The sequence below is a fragment of the Mus caroli genome, unplaced genomic scaffold (assembly GCF_978045245.1).
Source record: "Mus caroli unplaced genomic scaffold, Mus_caroli_1 scaffold_2, whole genome shotgun sequence".
NCBI lineage: Eukaryota > Metazoa > Chordata > Mammalia > Rodentia > Muridae > Mus > Mus caroli.
This window is the reverse complement of record NW_028227257.1, coordinates 52,033,184-52,050,030: the sequence shown is the minus strand read 5'-3', so window position 1 is coordinate 52,050,030 and position 16,847 is coordinate 52,033,184. Positions and strand designations below refer to the sequence as shown.

At 43.7% G+C, this 16,847-nt stretch overlaps 1 protein-coding gene across 1 annotated transcript in view; it reads left to right on the top strand.

The window, feature by feature from the left end:
* Positions 1-16,847, top strand: part of Acoxl (acyl-CoA oxidase like) — a 291,722-nt gene that overhangs the window by 109,246 nt on the left and 165,629 nt on the right. Inside the window, 2 exon segments of the mRNA XM_021179280.3 lie at positions 14,483-14,584; positions 14,984-14,998. Coding sequence (XP_021034939.1) covers positions 14,483-14,584; positions 14,984-14,998 — 117 coding nt within the window.

The window sequence follows — 16,847 nt, the reverse complement described above, 5'->3', positions numbered from 1 at the left end:
ATCATTGAGAAGAGTGTTGTTCAGTTTCCACGTGAAGGTTGGCTTTCTATTATTTATTTTGTTATTGAAGATCAGCCTTAGTCCATGGTGATCTGATAGGATGCATGGGACAATTTCAATATTTTTTGTATCTGTTGAGGCCTGTTTTGTGACCAATTATATGGTCAGTTTTGGAGAAAGTACCATGAGGTGCTGAGAAGAAGGTATATCCTTTTGTTTTAGGATAAAATGTTCTGTAGATATCTGTTAAATCCATTTGTTTCATAACTTCTGTTAGTTTCACTTTGTCCCTGTTTAGTTTCTGTTTCCACGATCTGTCAATTGATGAAAGTTGTATGTTGAAGTCTCCCACTATTATTGTGTGAGGTGCAATATGTGCTTTGAGCTTTACTAAAGTTTCTTTAATGAATGTGGCTGCCCTTGCATTTGGAGCATAGATATTCAGAATTGAGAGTTCCTCTTGGAGGATTTTACCTTTGATGAGTATGAAGTGTTCCTCCTTGTCTTTTTTGATAACTTTGGGTTGGAAGTCGATTTTATTCGATATTAGAATGGCTACTCCAGCTTGTTTCTTCAGACCATTTGCTTGGATAATTGTTTTCCAGCTTTTCACTCTGAGGTAGTGTCTGTCTTTTTCCCTGAGATGGGTTTCCTGTAAGCAGCAAAATGTTGGGTCCTGTTTGTGTAGCCAGTCTGTTAGTCTATGTCTTTTTATTGAGGAATTGAGTCCATTGATATTCAGATATCAAGGAAAAGTAATTGTTGCTTCCTATTATTTTTGTTGTTAGAGTTGGCATTCTGTTCTTGTGGCTGTCTTCTTTTTGGTTTGTTGAAGGATTACTTTCTTGTTTTTTCTAGGGCATGGTTTCCGTCCTTGTATTTTTTTTTTCTGTTATTATTCTTTGACGGGCTGGATTCATGGAAAGATAATGTGTGAATTTGGTTTTGTTGTGGAATACTTTGGTTTCTCCATCTATGGTAATTGAGAGTTTGGCTGGGTATAGTAGCCTGGGCTGGCATTTGTGTTCTCTTAGTGTCTGTAAAACATCTGTCCAGGATCTTCTGGCTTTCATAGTCTCTGGTGAAAAGTCTGGTGTAATTCTGATAGGCCTGCCTTTATATGTTACTTGACCTTTTTCCCTTACTGCTTTTAATATTCTATCTTTATTTAGTGCATTTGTTGTTCTGATTATTATGTGTCGGGAGGAATTTCTTTTTTGGTCCAGTCTATTTGGAGTTCTGTAGGCTTCTTGTATGTTTATGGGCATCTCTTTCTTCAAGTTTTGGAAGTTTTCTTCTATTATTTTGTTGAAGATATTTGCTGGCCCTTTAAGTTGAAAATCTTCATTCTCATCTACTCCTATTATCCGTAGGTTTGGTCTTCTCCTTGTGTCCTGGATTTCCTGGATGTTTTGAGTTTGGATATTTTTGCATTTTGCATTTTCTTTGATTGTTGTGCCCATGTTCTCTATGGAGTCTTCTGCACCTGAGATTCTCTCTTCCATCTCTTGTATTCTGTTGCTGATGCTTGCATCTATGGCTCCAGATTTCTTTCCTAGGGTTTCTATCTCCAGCCTTGCCTCATTTTGGGTTTTCTTTATTGTGTCTACTTTGCTTTTTAGGTCTAGTATAGTTTTGTTCATTTCCATCACCTGTTTGGATGTGTTTTCCTGTTTTTCTTTAAGGACTTCTACCTGTTTGGTTGTGTTTTCGTGTTTTTCTTTAAGGACTTGTAACTCTTTAGCAGTGTTCTCCTGTATTTCTTTAAGTGAGTTATTAAAGTCCTTCTTGATGTCCTTTACCATCATCATGAGATATGCTTTTAAATCCGGGTCTAGCTTTTCAGGTGTCTTGGGGTGCCCAGGACTGGGTGAGGTGGGAGTGCTGCGTTCTGATGATGGTGAGTGGTCTTGGCTTCTGTTAGTAAGATTCTTTCGTTTGCCTCTCGCCATCTGGTAATCTCTGGAGTCAGTTGTTATAGTTGTCTCTGGTTAGATATTGTTCCTCTCATGATTCTGTTAGCCTCTATCAGCAGACCTGGCAGACTAGCTCTCTCCTGAGTTTTAGTGGTCAGAGCACTCTCTGCAGGCAAGCTCTCCTCTTGCAGGGAAGGTGCCCAGGTATCTGGCGTTCGAATCTGCTTCCTGGCAGAAGTTGTGTTCCACTCACCAGAGGTCCTAAGATCCCGTGGAGAGTGCTCTGGGGACCTTGGGGGTGTCAGCTGACTCTGCGCCCAAGGTGACCCGGTGCTGGTGCCAACCAGAAGGGACTTGTCCTCATGCTCCTTTCTAAGATCAGCTGATTGGCTCAGAAAGAATCTGTTGCCTCTGTGGCTTTGCCCACCCCACCCCACCCTCACATTGTGTTTTGTCCACCTTCTTTCAACCTGGAATTCAGGGGAGAAATCAGTGATGCTCCTCGATATATAAAGGGGGTGCTGACATTAGTTCTCCATCACATGGCCACACACACGCATGTCCGAGCACGCGCGCGCACACACACACACACACACACACACACACACACACACACACCTTAGCACACCTTCTTTCTCAACAATTTCATTACCTTTAATTTAATGTTGGAAAGTAGATGTTCTCCTTTGCCTTAAGGGTCTTTTTATAGAATCTTTGGTAAGATCGAATAGAGAAAAGAGTAACTTTTGGGGGAATTTTACAATCACTTTCTTAGTCAGTTCTGAGTAGACTAACAGACTATCTTGAAGAGTTTGATTGGACTGTTAAGAGTATGGTGATGAACCCTAAGCATTCCTCACTACCTGCCCCAATGTTTTGGGTTCTCAAATGAAAGACACATGTACACAACCTTTATATTTTGATATGCCTAAAACAGCTCAATGGCTGGACCACTTCCTAACCTCCACTTGGGGCCAATCAACCTCCCTCTGATATTCCCCAAGTTATTACTTACTAAATCCTATACTCCTTCTTTGCTGCCCTGGACCCAGTCGGGTAGCTCTTTTGGGTTGCTCTCCCCTGGTCCCTACATAGCAGCTATGCTCTCTGTCCTTCTCATGCATAGTGTCTCTCCTCTCCTTATGCTTCTCCCAGCATGGCTGATCTCTTCCTTCTTCCTCTCTCTCTCTCTCTCTTGCCCCTGAATCCTAAAAGTCCCACCTCTGTCTGCTCTGCCTAGCCATTAGCTGTCAGCATCTTTATTTACCAATCAAATCCAACTGGGGGCAGGGTCCCTGTATGTCTTACTGCAGACACTAGTGTGAGAAGTTTGGGGGACCCAAATTAACATAAGAGTACAAGCAGATACAGTTCTCAACCTTCCTAATGCTGAGACCCTTTAATGTTTCTCTTGTCATGGTTATTCCCAACATTATTATTTCATTGCTACTTCATAGCTGTAATTTTGCTGCTGTTATGGATTGCAATGTAAATATCTGATATGTGACCACAAAGGGGTCATGACCTACAGGTCGAGGACCATAAATCTATTTACAGTTGAGGAAACTGAGGCTCACAAATGCCTGAACAAGATAACCTACACACAGGTGGAAGTGTCTGCATCTCTGTGCAAACCAGGTGTGCATGGTCCCAAGCCTTAGCTTTTAACCATCCTATCTTCTGCCTCCCCTGCAGTGGTATAAATTAGGATGTGATGGCTAGGTCCCAGGATGGCTTCTCACAGGCAACAAGAGGCACCAGTATAGAACAAAAACAGATTGAGCAGAGAGGAAGCCATGTTTCTTAGTGTTTGTTTGTTTTAAAGAAGTTTATTTGAACTAGATCTACTCTTATTTAAATATTTGAACCCTCAAAGAAGAACCTGGGAGACTTGGCCAGTCTCTTATGCAGAGGGAGCCTACTTCTGGTCCTTGTCATCAGATGTTGATGTTGGTCAGAAAGAACCTATTCAGTAGAAATATAAAGGCAGCAATGTGGGTTCACTGTCTGTGTCTTCTCTCAGGCCTGAGTTGTCCAGGTCACCTATTGGCTCAAAGAAAGAAGTGGCATGTTTATAATCTAATCCACACTCTGCAGGCTACCCCATTCCATGTTGCTGCTACATTGTTAATTGTGATGAAAGTGGTCTTCACAGTCTCAGAGAGCAGAGTGTTGGTTGCTGCTTGTGGTGGTTTGAATATGCATGCATGGCCTAAGGAGTGGCATTAGGTGTTGCCTTGTTGGAGTAGGTGTAGCCTTGTTGGAGGAAGGAAGTGTGTAATTGTGGTGGTGGGCTCTGAGACCCTCCACTACATGGAAGATAGTCATCTGTTTGCCTTAGTAACGAGATGTAGAAGTCTCAGTTCCTCCAGCTCCATGCCTGCCTAGATATTGCCATGCCTTGATGATAATGGACTGAACCTCTGAACCTGTAAGCCAGCTCCAATTAAATGTTGTCCTTATAAGAGTTGTCTTGGTCATGGTGTCTATTCACAGCAATGGGAAACCCTAACAAAGACACTACTAGATACTGGCCACAACTTCATACCCATGTGCTGCCTGTTGGGTAGAGTCATTCTTAGGTTTTTGATCTGGCCTGGTCTGTGAGAAAGGGAGATATGGTGAATGGTAGTAATGGCTCTTTTCCAAAGAGCTGCACACTAGCAATGCCATGTGGGTTCCAGCATCTGTGTGTGTAAGCTTGGGACACTGTCTTTGTTTGCTTGGTAGACTTTCTAACACTGACATCAAAGCAATAAGCCAGCATTTCTTTCTCATCAAATATTCCTATGTTTAAAACTTGTTATGTCATTAATCTCCCATTGGAAGAAGAACTGGGTGTATGAGCAACATTCCTTGACCTTGAGATGTGTTGGGGTGTAAAGTCATTGTGCAAGCTGGTTCACAGGCAAGCCGAAGCCAGAAAGGAGATCAAAACCCTCCTCTGTCACTGTCAAGAAGTTTAGAAGACACAAATGTTATTTGTACAGTGTTTATAAGAGTAGGAAAACATTTTGGAAGCTTTCTTGGGAGCAGATCCATATTTTATTACAGCCAAGACACCCCTACCCCTGTGTGTGTGTGTTTGTGTGTGTGTGTGTGTGTGTGTGCAGCACCCATGTATGTATATGTGTAGACACAGGTCATCACTAGATATCATACTCTAACCCTCTTCACATTATTATTACTACTACCACTACTACTACTACTACCACCATCACCACTGCTATTACTACTAATACTGTCACTACCACTACCCCTACCTACTATTACTACTACCACCATCACCACTGCTATTACTACTAATACTGTCACTACCACTACCCCTACCTACTACTACTACTACTATTACTACTACTACTTGAACCAAGATCTTTCACTGTACCTGGAGCTTGTCATTTTGGCTAGACTCCTGGATCTGCCTGTCTCCTCCACAACTCCCAGAGGTTATATTTGTTCAGCTTTTTCATGGGTGAAATCCAAACTCAGGTGTTCATGCTTGCAAAGCAAGCACTTTATCCATTAAGCTATCTCTTTAGTCCAAGGCCACTGTGAAAGCAATGCTTACCTATGGCATACACAGACGTGCACATACACACTTCTTTCATCTGCTGTACAGACTGATTGAAAATTGTCCACTTGAAGAATGACAGCTAAATCATGGTGGATCTAACATGCTAAATTTGATGTCTGGTACAAGATTGCTCAGAGTCCAAAGAGAAAACCATTAGGCATTCAGTTTTAAACAAAACCTGTCTCCATTTTGATACCAGGCATGATCCTACAGGGAATCAGATGTGTTAGAGGGTGGTAGGGCTTGGAGCTGAAGGGAGCTGGAGTGTTTGATGCCCACACATTAGATGATAATGAGAAGCTGAGTTTTCTGTAGTTGGACCTCAGTCTTCTAGGTCCAGTCAATGCTTATATAGTATAGTCATGTCCAAAATCTTCCACATAAACAACTAAAGAAAACTAAGCATGGATTATTAGTAGGGATCATGGTTCCAACCCATCCTGGCAAGGAAGGCATAAAGGCCTTTATTGTGGGATGTGTAGTAGAGTTTCCTCACGTTCATGATGGAGACAGTACTGGAACTAGGAGCCATCTGTAATCTTCATGTGTCTATCCTTAGTGACCTGCTTCTGTTCTTAAGGGTTCCACGGTCTCTTAAAATGATACTGCGAACTGGAGAGCAAATGTTGAAACATGGGCTCATAGGGACTTTTAGAGTAATACAGTGCTATGATCGTGGGCTTAAAATGTTCTGCTTTGATTCCAGGGAGATGGCTCAGTGGGTAAAGTGTTTGATATGCAAGCACAAGGATCTGAGTTCAGATTCCCAGAAGCCACCTAAAAGCCAGGCATGGTGGTATATAGGTGGTATATATGTGTAACTCCAGTTCTGGAGGCATAGAATTAGGCAGAGCCCAAGGGCTTGCTGACTATTCAGCCTGAGCACAGCACCCAGCTCTGGTTCAGTGAGAAACCTTGTCTCAAAACATAAGTTGAAAACAGAGGACCTGATGCCTGCCTCTGGCCTCTACATGCATACACATGGGTAAGCATACCTATACATGTGTGCTGCACACACACATATACCACATACAAGTATGCATACACACATGCATGCTTTGTTTTATAAAATATTTGCACTCCAAGTCCTATATCTAGGAGTGTTCCCCCAAAAGAGGAGAAACAGAAAGGGTTGGACTGAAGGCTCTCTGAGCAGTTGGGCTATCTCTGTGAAGTCATATGGGAATGGGATGTATGTGTCCCACTGAGGGCTCTCACCTGATCCCTTGACTGTAACCTGAAATTGAATTATTAACAAATCCCAATGGACATGGGAGTGTGTCTGGGCCCCAGCTTCTGTCTGCAGAGGTCAAGCACCTCAACACTGAAGGAGGCAAGTTTTTCTTCTCCCTTCCGGCTGCAGAAATGCCTGTGAACTAGCTTGCACCCTTAGCTTGTACCCCAAGACATCTCAGAGTCAAGGACAGAGGCTCAGCCACATAGGATTTTCTCCTTCAGGGTGACTGGATGTCATTCACAGCAGACTGATGCAATGATGCTTCGGAGCAGGAAACATGGGAAGCAATTATCTTTTTAGTAGGTCACTGGCCTCCTTTGGGAGAAGAGACCAGAGGGAGAGTAGAGAAGGCAGGCAATGTAGTTCCCCCCCCCAAGAGGCTGCGCCTGCAGAAGCTGCCTTGGTGATTAATAGCCGTGTCACTTTCTGCGAATGTTGCTTCAAGCGGCCGTGTTCACAATTGAGTGGGGATGAAATACAACAACCAAAAATAAATGTTTCCTCTATTCCTTAGTTGTTGCCAGAGCCCAGAAATAGCGTTTCAGATCTATAATCTTAAATGGCATCATTCGCAGTTCTCTCTGAGCCCTGGATTGATTTTCACGTGGATATCAGCGTGCATACATACTCGGCTCTTTGTTTTTTTTTTTTTTTTTTTTTAAAGATCACGAGAAAGCTAAGTGATTTGGATTCTTTTTCTTTGGAGGGAGTGCTGAAATGAGAATTGTTTTTATAGAGAAAAATATACCCTTTACATGTATTTTTAACAAAAAAATAGTAACCCAGTGGAGGAAAGACAGGAAGAATATTGTGTCCATATAGATCATATTCTGGAACAATAAAAACGTCTGGTAGGCAGTAATTGCTGGCCAGCTGCAGGGATTACAGCCCTGTGAGCTGTGTTCAGGGCAGCATGCCAGGATGCTGGCAACCAGGGAAGGAGCCTTCAGTGTGCCCGACTGGGTCCATAAACATGATGCTGAGTGCAGAATAGCCAGTCAAGGTTGCCTTTGGGGCTATGTCTTCTCTGACCAGTGTCTTGATATCGCGTCTCTGCTGCCTCTCTTGCAGCCAGACAACAAGCTTGGGGATAATGGTGGCAGTCTTAGGGCTGACCTCTGGTGGCATCTCTGAGCAGAAAAGTCATTAATCTTTATTGTCACATTTCCCACCTCTACAGCCAGATAGAACATCAGACAGGTCAGAAGCCAATGGAAACTCCCTTTTGGTGCTTTGGGGCTGTCAGCATCTGAGGCCAGAGGGGAGGAGTTGTGGACCCTGCTTTCTGCTCATCCACTGATTTGGTTTTTTTTTTTTTTTCTGGTCTCATAGAAGAAAGTCAGGGTATGGCTGTTGGCATGATAGGAGGTGGGTTCCTCTCTTCTCCTCTCTCATTCTTCTCATTAATTTCTATCCTAACTGACTACCCATGTTCCCTTGTCAAAGTTATTTCTCTGTAACAACTATTAATAAGCAGACATTCCAGAAAAACAACACAAAACACTAGCATCAGTCGGGAGGTAGAGGGTGCCAGCAGAAAGCATGGACTAAGCAGGCTAAGCAGGCTAAGCAGATTAGGAATGACTCGTTAGATGCTTTGGGAGGCTTCTGATATTGGCAGGGGGCTCTCCTTGGTCTGACACTGCCTTGGTGTCACCTGGGGTGACTTGTGCAGGGTAACAGTGGCCTACATTGTGATAGCCTCGTGAAGGAGGTATTGGGGCCTCTGAATTTGTTAGCTTGCATTTGGAAGATGTTGTCATGGGGACATCATTTGCTATCTTTAGGAATGAGCTCACCCTGGGAGGTGGGGCAAACACTCCAGGATCAGCAAGGCTCCAGTGGAGAAGCATCAGGAGCAGTCAGTTAGTAGAGACACATGCAGTGTCAGGCTGCAAGGGAGAGACGTTGGCACTGGAGGGATCACAGGAAGATTACTGAGGGCATTCTAGGGAGAAGCAACTTTGTTTTTATTGGTTTGTTTCTGTTTGGGTTTTTGAAGGGATATATTAGAGAGAGGGAGAAATATCAGAAAAGTCTCAGTTGGGGAGGGGGATGTGTCTTAGTTAGGGTTTTATTGCTGTGACATCATGACCATGCAACTCTTATTAAAGAAAAATTAATTGAGGCTGGCTGATAGTTTCAGAGGTTTAGTCCATTATCATGGCAGGAAGCATGGCAGTGTGCAGGCAGACACGGTGCAAGAGGAGCTGAGAATTCTGCATCTTGATCCACAGGCAGCAGCAGGATGCTGTCTTCCACACTGAGTGTAGCTTGGGCATAGGAAATCTCAAAGCCCACTCTCACAGTGACATACATCCTTCAAGGCAAGACCTACTCCAACAAGGCCACACCTCCTGATAGTGTCACTCTCTATGGGGTAACCATGCAAACACATGAGTTGATGGGGACCTTGCCAATTGGTCTTAGTTTGGGTCTTTGTAGAGACACCATGAACACAGCAACTTGATTAAAGGCAAACATTTAATTGGGGCTGGCCTACAGTTTCAGAGATTCAGTCCATTATTGTCATGGCCAGAAACACGGCAGCATGCGGGCAGGCATGGTGCTGCAGGGAGCTGAGAGTTCTACATTTTGATGTGAAGGCAGCAGAGAGAGACTGTGTGTGAGCCACCCTGGGCATAGCTTGAGCATAGGAGACCTTGGAAGGGTTTATTTTAGCTCACAGTCCAGTACTGGTCCAGCTTGTGGAAGCTGGTTACATTGTTTCTGCAGTATTGGAAGCAGAAAGCCGTAAATACTTCTATCTTTCTCTTTTCTGTACCCATGGAATGGTGCTACCCACATTTGGGGTGCCCACCTCAGCAAACCTGATCTAGATAGTCCCTCACAGATGTGCCCAGAAGCTTGACTCCCAGGAGATCCTGCCAAGCTGATAAACACTTATTGGCCACCACGCTGATCTAGCATCCAAAATGTTCCCGAGGTCTTCATCAGACCACCCTGCCATGGTTGCCTGCATGTCTTCATTTGAAAAACCTATTCATTCAATATTGTATATCTGCTGTGAAGATTCCTTCAATATTGTGCTGTGCCAAAATAAACATTTGCATCAAGAAACAGAAATTTCAATAGAATACTATTTAAAATTTAAAATTGTGTGTTTATCCTCATCATCATTATTATTATTATTAATCTTTTTTTTTTTTTTTTGAGACAGGGTTCCTCTGTATAGCTCTGGCTGTCCTGGAACTCACTCTGTAGAACAGGCTGGCTTCGAACTCAGAAATCTGTCTGTCTCTGCCTCCCAAGTGCTGGGATTAAAGGTGTGCGCCACCACTGCCTGGCTGTGGTTATCATTTTTAATCAAGATAGAAAGTGTTTATTGATGATTTTCTTTGTGGTCTCTGTGTGAGTAAAATTCTCTGAAATGTTATTTTGGAAATTCTTGATGAAATACTGGTGATTGACAGGGACGGAAGGCTGGACTGCCCTACCTGGGTCTTCTCTGTGATCTGGGCTATGAGCTCCATGTCTGGGACTTGACCTTGAACACTGTAGATTCCCAGAACTTACTGTGTGGATGGCATAGGTCAGGCAAAACTGTCTCCCAGAGGAGTGGCTTGTATATAACCATGCAAGTGTTGCTTAAATGTTAGCTTCAATAATTATAAATACAACTATAGCATAATTATAAAAATTAAAATTAAAACTCAAGAGAGTGGGGACAAATTGAACATTTTAGGTAACTACATGAGACCATTTATGCTGCTGTGACAAAGCACAATTGGCTTAAACAACAGACACTTATGTCTTGTGGTTCTGGAGGCTGAAATGCCATGTTCCAAGAACCAGATTTGGTGTATGTGTGGTTTGTCTCCCTGACCTGTCTTCGTGAGTGTCCTCACCTGACCTTCCTCCAACACATGGAGCTGAAGGAGTGTTTAGTGGGTAAATCAGATTATCACTCCACCCTTATGACTCCATTTAACCTTAATTACTTCCTAAAAGCCCTATCTCTGAATAGTGACTGGGGAATTAGGGCTTCAATGTATGAATTTTGTGGCGACACAATTTAGTCCATAGTGATAACCTAACATTATGATGACAGCATTATTGGAAATTTGATTTTTTTTTTCTTTCTGTTTTTGGTCTCATTATGACCCAGCAGAAGCTGAGAGGTTGCCTTGCACACTGTTCAACCTCTCATTTGAAACCACGTCCTACTGTGGTTGGTGAAAGATAATATGGGAGAAAGAGCCTAAGCTAAGGGTGGAGATGATGGTGTTCCAGCGACGACCATGTGGGGTGGTCAGACTGCCTAGGGAAGTCTGCTCACTCTGCTGTAGCAGCTGCTCCAGTGTGTGCCTGGCTTTGTTTGCCTCATCCCCTTCCACCTGTGTGACACAGCCAGATTGTGACTCCTAGATGCCTTATGCACTAAAATGATCAGGGTACCTTTCTTTTCATTACAAATAAAAATATACTGAAATAGAAGATTATGTTGAAGAAAGTCTGTGTCAAACATGAAAACTAAGAAAAATTTGTTCTTGGTGGTTTGAATATGCTTGGCCCGGGGAGTGGCACTATTAGGAAGTGTGGCCTTGTTGAAGTAGGCACGGCCTTGTAGAAGGAAGTGTATCACTTTGGGGGTGGGCTTTGAGACCCTCCTCCTAGCCACTTGGGAGACAGTCTTCTCCTATCTGCCTTGGATCAAGATATAGAACTCTCAGCTCCTCCATCCCCATGTCTGCCTGGATGTTGTCATGCTTCCACATTGATAATAATGGACTGAATCTCTGAACCTGTAAGCCGGCTCCAATTAAATGCTGTCATTTATAAGAGTTGTCTTGGTCATGGTGTCTGTTCACAGCAGTAAAACCCTAAGACAGAAGTTGGTGCCAGGGCCTGGGGTATTGCTGTGATAGGCTTGACCATAGTTTTGTTTGGAAGAATGTGGATTTGGGAACTTTAGATTTGAAAAGCGGTGGAATGCTTAATTGGGGCTTAATGGGCTATCCTAGTAGAAAGACTTTGTTGCTGAGAGTGATTTGAATGGTTGAAGAGGTTTCAGTGGAGAAGAATTTCAGTCTGTGGCCTAGAGACTATTTTTGTGGTATTTTGGTGAGGAATGTGACTGCCTTTTGCCCTTGTCTAACTGAAGAGTCTACCTGAGGCTAAGGTAAAGAGATTTATACTAATTGCATTAACGAAGGAAGTCTCAAAAAAAGCCCAGCAGAGACTTTATTCTCTGGTTTAGTCTTATGAAGAACACTCTGATAAAGCATACAAACCTAAAAAGAAAAAAAAATTAAAATGTTTGCTCAAAGATTAAAAGGGCACCAAGAAGCGCAATGGAGCTGAATCCTGTGTTTAAGGAGATAAACAGATTAAGGGAGTGGTGACCTTGGGGTAACAATCCACCCAGCTAAATTTAGATCCAGGCATGGCAGTACAAGCCTTTAACCCCAGGAAATAGAGGCAAGCAGATCCCTGAGTTCAAGGCCAGCCTGGTACAGAGCAAATTCTGGGGAGTGGAGGGGGGGGTAGCTTAAATCCAGGGTGTACCCATTTAATCGTAGCACTTCAGAGACATAGCTATGCAGATCTCTGAGTTCAAGGTTACTCTACAGAGCAAGTTCCAAGACAGCCAAGCTTGGGCAGTGAAGGAAACCACTGGAAAACAGAAAGCTGGTGATAATGTAATAGAACAAGGCCATGTTCCAGCCCCAGCAAGCAGCTTTGGCCACATGGCGCTGGCTTTAGAGTCCAGAATACAAGGGACTACTGGGACAAGTGATGCTGGTTAGCTGGAGCTAAGAAAGTAATGGTGATTAAGAAGAGACTAGCATCACTGAGGTGAAATCTTCTGGGAAGTGTTTTCTAAGAGCACAAAGAAACTGTGTTCCAAAGATAGTCAAGGTTGTACCTCATGCTGCAGCTGTACTTGGTAATGTGTAAAGTCACTTAGGTGGTACTGATTTTGAAGGCATGAAGGGGTCATGGAGAGCAGCTGGGGCTTGACACTGAGAGGCCAGGGAAGGTGCAACCTCAGTTGCAGTTGATGGCCCAGGACTGAAGGGGTCATGCAAAGGAGTTGAGGCTCGCACCATGAAGGGAGTCTATGAGAGGCTATTGGTGAAGGCTAATTGCAGCAGAAGATCCCAGTGTATTGAAGATGCCAATACTACGAGATGACCACCAAGAACAGCAGCAGCAGTGGAATGGAATCAGAGCCCAGAGGGCTACAGAGGTCAGAGGTGGAGAAGTGACTCAAACCCTTTTGAGAACCTAGAAGCTTGTGTGCAGATCTCAGACACTGGAACAAGAGGCTGTGAAGCTGAAATTGCCTTGGAAAACCCAAGATGTTAGAGATGCCAGAGCTGTGGGATAAGAAAATCTGCCAACAGGGAGTAGAACCAGCCCAAGAGAAAGAAGTTTGTTGCAGTCAGCAAAGATGAAAGGAGTTGTACATCAGACATAGAGATGCAGAGTTTGGAGTTTGCTTAGCTGCTTTTTCATCTTGCTTTGGTCCAGGATTTCCTTACCATAACATTTTGGAATAGTAATGTATATCCTGTGATGTTGGAAGTTTGTGATCTGCTTTTTTATTTTGATTTTATAGGGGATTACAGTTAAGTGATTGGATGAGTCTCAGAAGAGACTTTGAACTTTGGATTTTTAATATTATTGAGACTGTTGTAGACTATGGGACTTTTGAGGTTGGATTAAAGGTATTTTGCATTATGTTATGGCTAGGTTTGGCCCCCATAGACTCATGTGTTTGAACAGGTCTATGGGAGCCAGGGAATGGAATGTGGTGGTTTGAATATGCTTGACCTAGGGAGTGGCCCTATTAGAAGGTATAGCCTTGTTGGAGTAGGTACGGCCTTTTTGGAGTAGCTGTCCTTAGCTCAATAGTGTCTACAACATAAGTTTGCTTTGGGTGTTTGATAATGAACACTTTGTGTGCATGAATGTGTGTATATATGTGTGTGCGTGTGTATGCACAACATGACAATGTTTATGTAAAACATTCTTTTTAAGAAATCAAAATTAAGTTTATGGCTGTTAAAAGATAGAATGTCACCAATTCCAGAGTCATAGACTATTGGGGGCAAACTCTGTGTCAGCTCTGGGTTGCTTGCTATTTGTGGCTTTAGGCCACAATCTGTGGCAAGGTTTGCCCATGGGCATTGCTACAGGGACAGTCCCACCTGTCTTCTAGATTGCTCTGAGGAAAGACGTGAGATGAATCTGCCTCTAAGTGCCCTGCAGCCGTGGGTACACGATGTGGAGAACACTGTTCCATGCAGAACTGCAGGGGGCTCAGGAGCGTTGGGAGTAATGATCCACCTGCAAACTGACAGGAGCGTGGAGGCCACCACCCTCCTTGTTGCAAATGTCCTTTTGAAATATGTTCTAGGCTACAGCTCCTGTCCTATTAATTATGTCACGAGCCTAGTAAAGCTGAATAATTAATGATCATGGGGCACTTGCAGCTATAGGGTGTCATGTAAATGCTAAGGAGTACAAATTACTCCATATATTAGGTAGATTCGGTGCCTTACACATATTCCACAGTAGGAAGGTTAATTTCTAGGGGAGCTAAAATCTTTCTGTTGGGTTTTCCTCAGAAAGGTGGACTGTCTTAAACACATTTTAGGAGACTTGGGTTCCTATAGCCTGCAGCATTTAAAATACCAATGTCTGGCTGCTACTTACATCCATGAAAATGAAGTCATCTACCACTTTTTGGTAAAAGTTTTGGGTTTTGTTTTTGATTCTCTCTAGCCGAAGGCAATTTGGGCCCAAGGACAAGGAAGAAGTGAAGATCATTGAGCACCAAATGCAGGCACTCAGGCTGATGTCTCACCTGGCCACAGTCCTTCACAAGCAGGTAAGACAGCTCTGGGGTGCTTCTCCCCCAGGAAGGTGGGTGGGACACAGGACTCATTTTCTAACTATGAGCAGGAAAGGGCCTTGGTGGGGTGGGAGAACCTGATCCCAGGTTCAAGGCAAAACCCCAAACTTAACTGAGTATCCAGAAGAGTGGAATCCACCAAGAATTCATAGGTATTGCAACTAACAGATAGGAGCTGTACTAATTGTGCAGCAGTGAAGAGCATGACTGATCTTTCAGAGGATCTGGGCTTGATTCCCACCACTCACATGGCAGCTCATAACCATCGTGAGCTAAGTATACTTTTAGGGTTTTACTGCTGTGAACAGGTACCATGACTCTCACAAAGGACAACATTTAATTGGGGCTGGCTTACAGGTTTAGAGGTTTAGTCCATTCTCATCGAGGTGCTGTGAACAGGTACCGTGACTCTTATAAAGGACAACATTTAATTGGGGCTGGCTTACAGGTTTAGAGGTTTAGTCCATTCTCATCAAGGTGGGAGCGTGGCAGTATCCAGGAACACATGGGGCTGGAGGAGCTGAGAGTTCTACATCTTTATCCAAGGCAGATAGGAGAAGACTGTTTCCCACATGGCTAAGAGGAGGGTCTCAAACCCCACCCCCACAGTGACAGACTTCCTCCAACAAGGCTATACCTACTTCAATAAAGCCACACCTCCTAATAGTGCCACTCCCTGGGCCAAGCATATACAAACCATTACATTCCACTCCATGGCCCCCATAGGCTCTTTCAAAGGCATGAGTCTATGGGGGGCCATACCTACCCATAGTATAATGCAAAATACCTTTAGTCCAACCTCAAACGTCTCATAATCTATAACATAGTCTTTTGGATCCTATTTTCAGGGATCTAATACTCTCTTCTGGTCTCTGGCCACAAGACACTCTCATGGTGCACAGATATGAATGTAGGCAAAACAGCAGGGCACATAAAATAAAACAAACAAACAAACAAGTAATTAAAACAAAACAGAAACAAATAACAGATTTGAACAGTTACCTTCTGGACAATATAGCTCTGAAAACTAGGTCAAAGTGTATGTACTGAGTGTCTTTTGAGGCAGAGGCAGGGTGCTGGACAGTCGTGGTTATAGCAGTGTAAGTGCACATGCATGCTCACTTCCACTACAGGCTTTGGAGCGCTTTGCTTTAGATTTATTTATTTTATGTGTATGACTATTTTGCCTAAATGTAAGTATGTGCACCACATGTGTGCCTGGTAACCGAGGGGGACTGAAGAGGGCATCTGATACACTGAAACTGGGTTACAGATATTCTGAGCCATTCTATGAGTACTGGAAACAAACGTGGGTCCTCTGAAAGAGCAGCAAGTGCTCTCAACTGCTGAGCCACGTTCATAGGCCTCGCCACAGGCTTTTAATGATGCCTTTGGATGCTGCATCTCCCAGTCCTGGGGCAGGTCAGGGTTATGTGTTTTGTGTCACTGTAATCCCTACATCCTAAAGACAAGAAACTTTGAGGTTTGCCTAAGATCACAGAGCCCAAGAGGATGTGGACTGGGAAGAGAACATCAAACTTTAGACCTTTCTTCTGTGTTGTTTTTTTTCTCTAATGTGCAAATTCTGCTTCTCAGTGGGGTTGCTGCAGTCAGCGTCTGGGTAACTTACAGCCCATGCTTGTTAGAAAATTTATACACTGATGAACGAGCAAGTGTTGTAAGAAGATGGCCACGAGAGACCTTGCCATGTCTGGTGTACTACTGACCTGTGGGGTGCCAGCATCCTTGGGCCTGGCTGGGGTTTTCTTACAACACAAGGAGGGGAGTGGAAGTCCAGGAGTCCATTTCAGGGACTACTGAGAATGAAAAAAAACACTGTTTTAGTCCAAGCTACCTGAGAAAAACATAAATCACTCATGCCCAGCATCTGTTACTTAATAGTTTCTGAACATCCACTCCCGTCCCCCCAGTACTGGGATGTCCTAGCAAGCTACTGTTGCTGTGATAAACCAGTAACCAAAGGCAAATTGGGAGGAAAAGGTTCATCTGACTCACGTGTCTGTATACTAATCCATCGCTGAGGTAAATCAAGGCAGAAACTATGGAGGAACACTGATCACTGGCTTGCTCCCTTCCCCTGGCTTACTCCGCTTGCATTCTTATACAACCTGGAATCACTTGCTGAGTAGTGGTGCCACCCACAGTGGGTTATGCCCTCCCACATCGAGCATCAGTCAAGAAAATGTCGGAAAGACTGGCTTACAGGCCAATTGG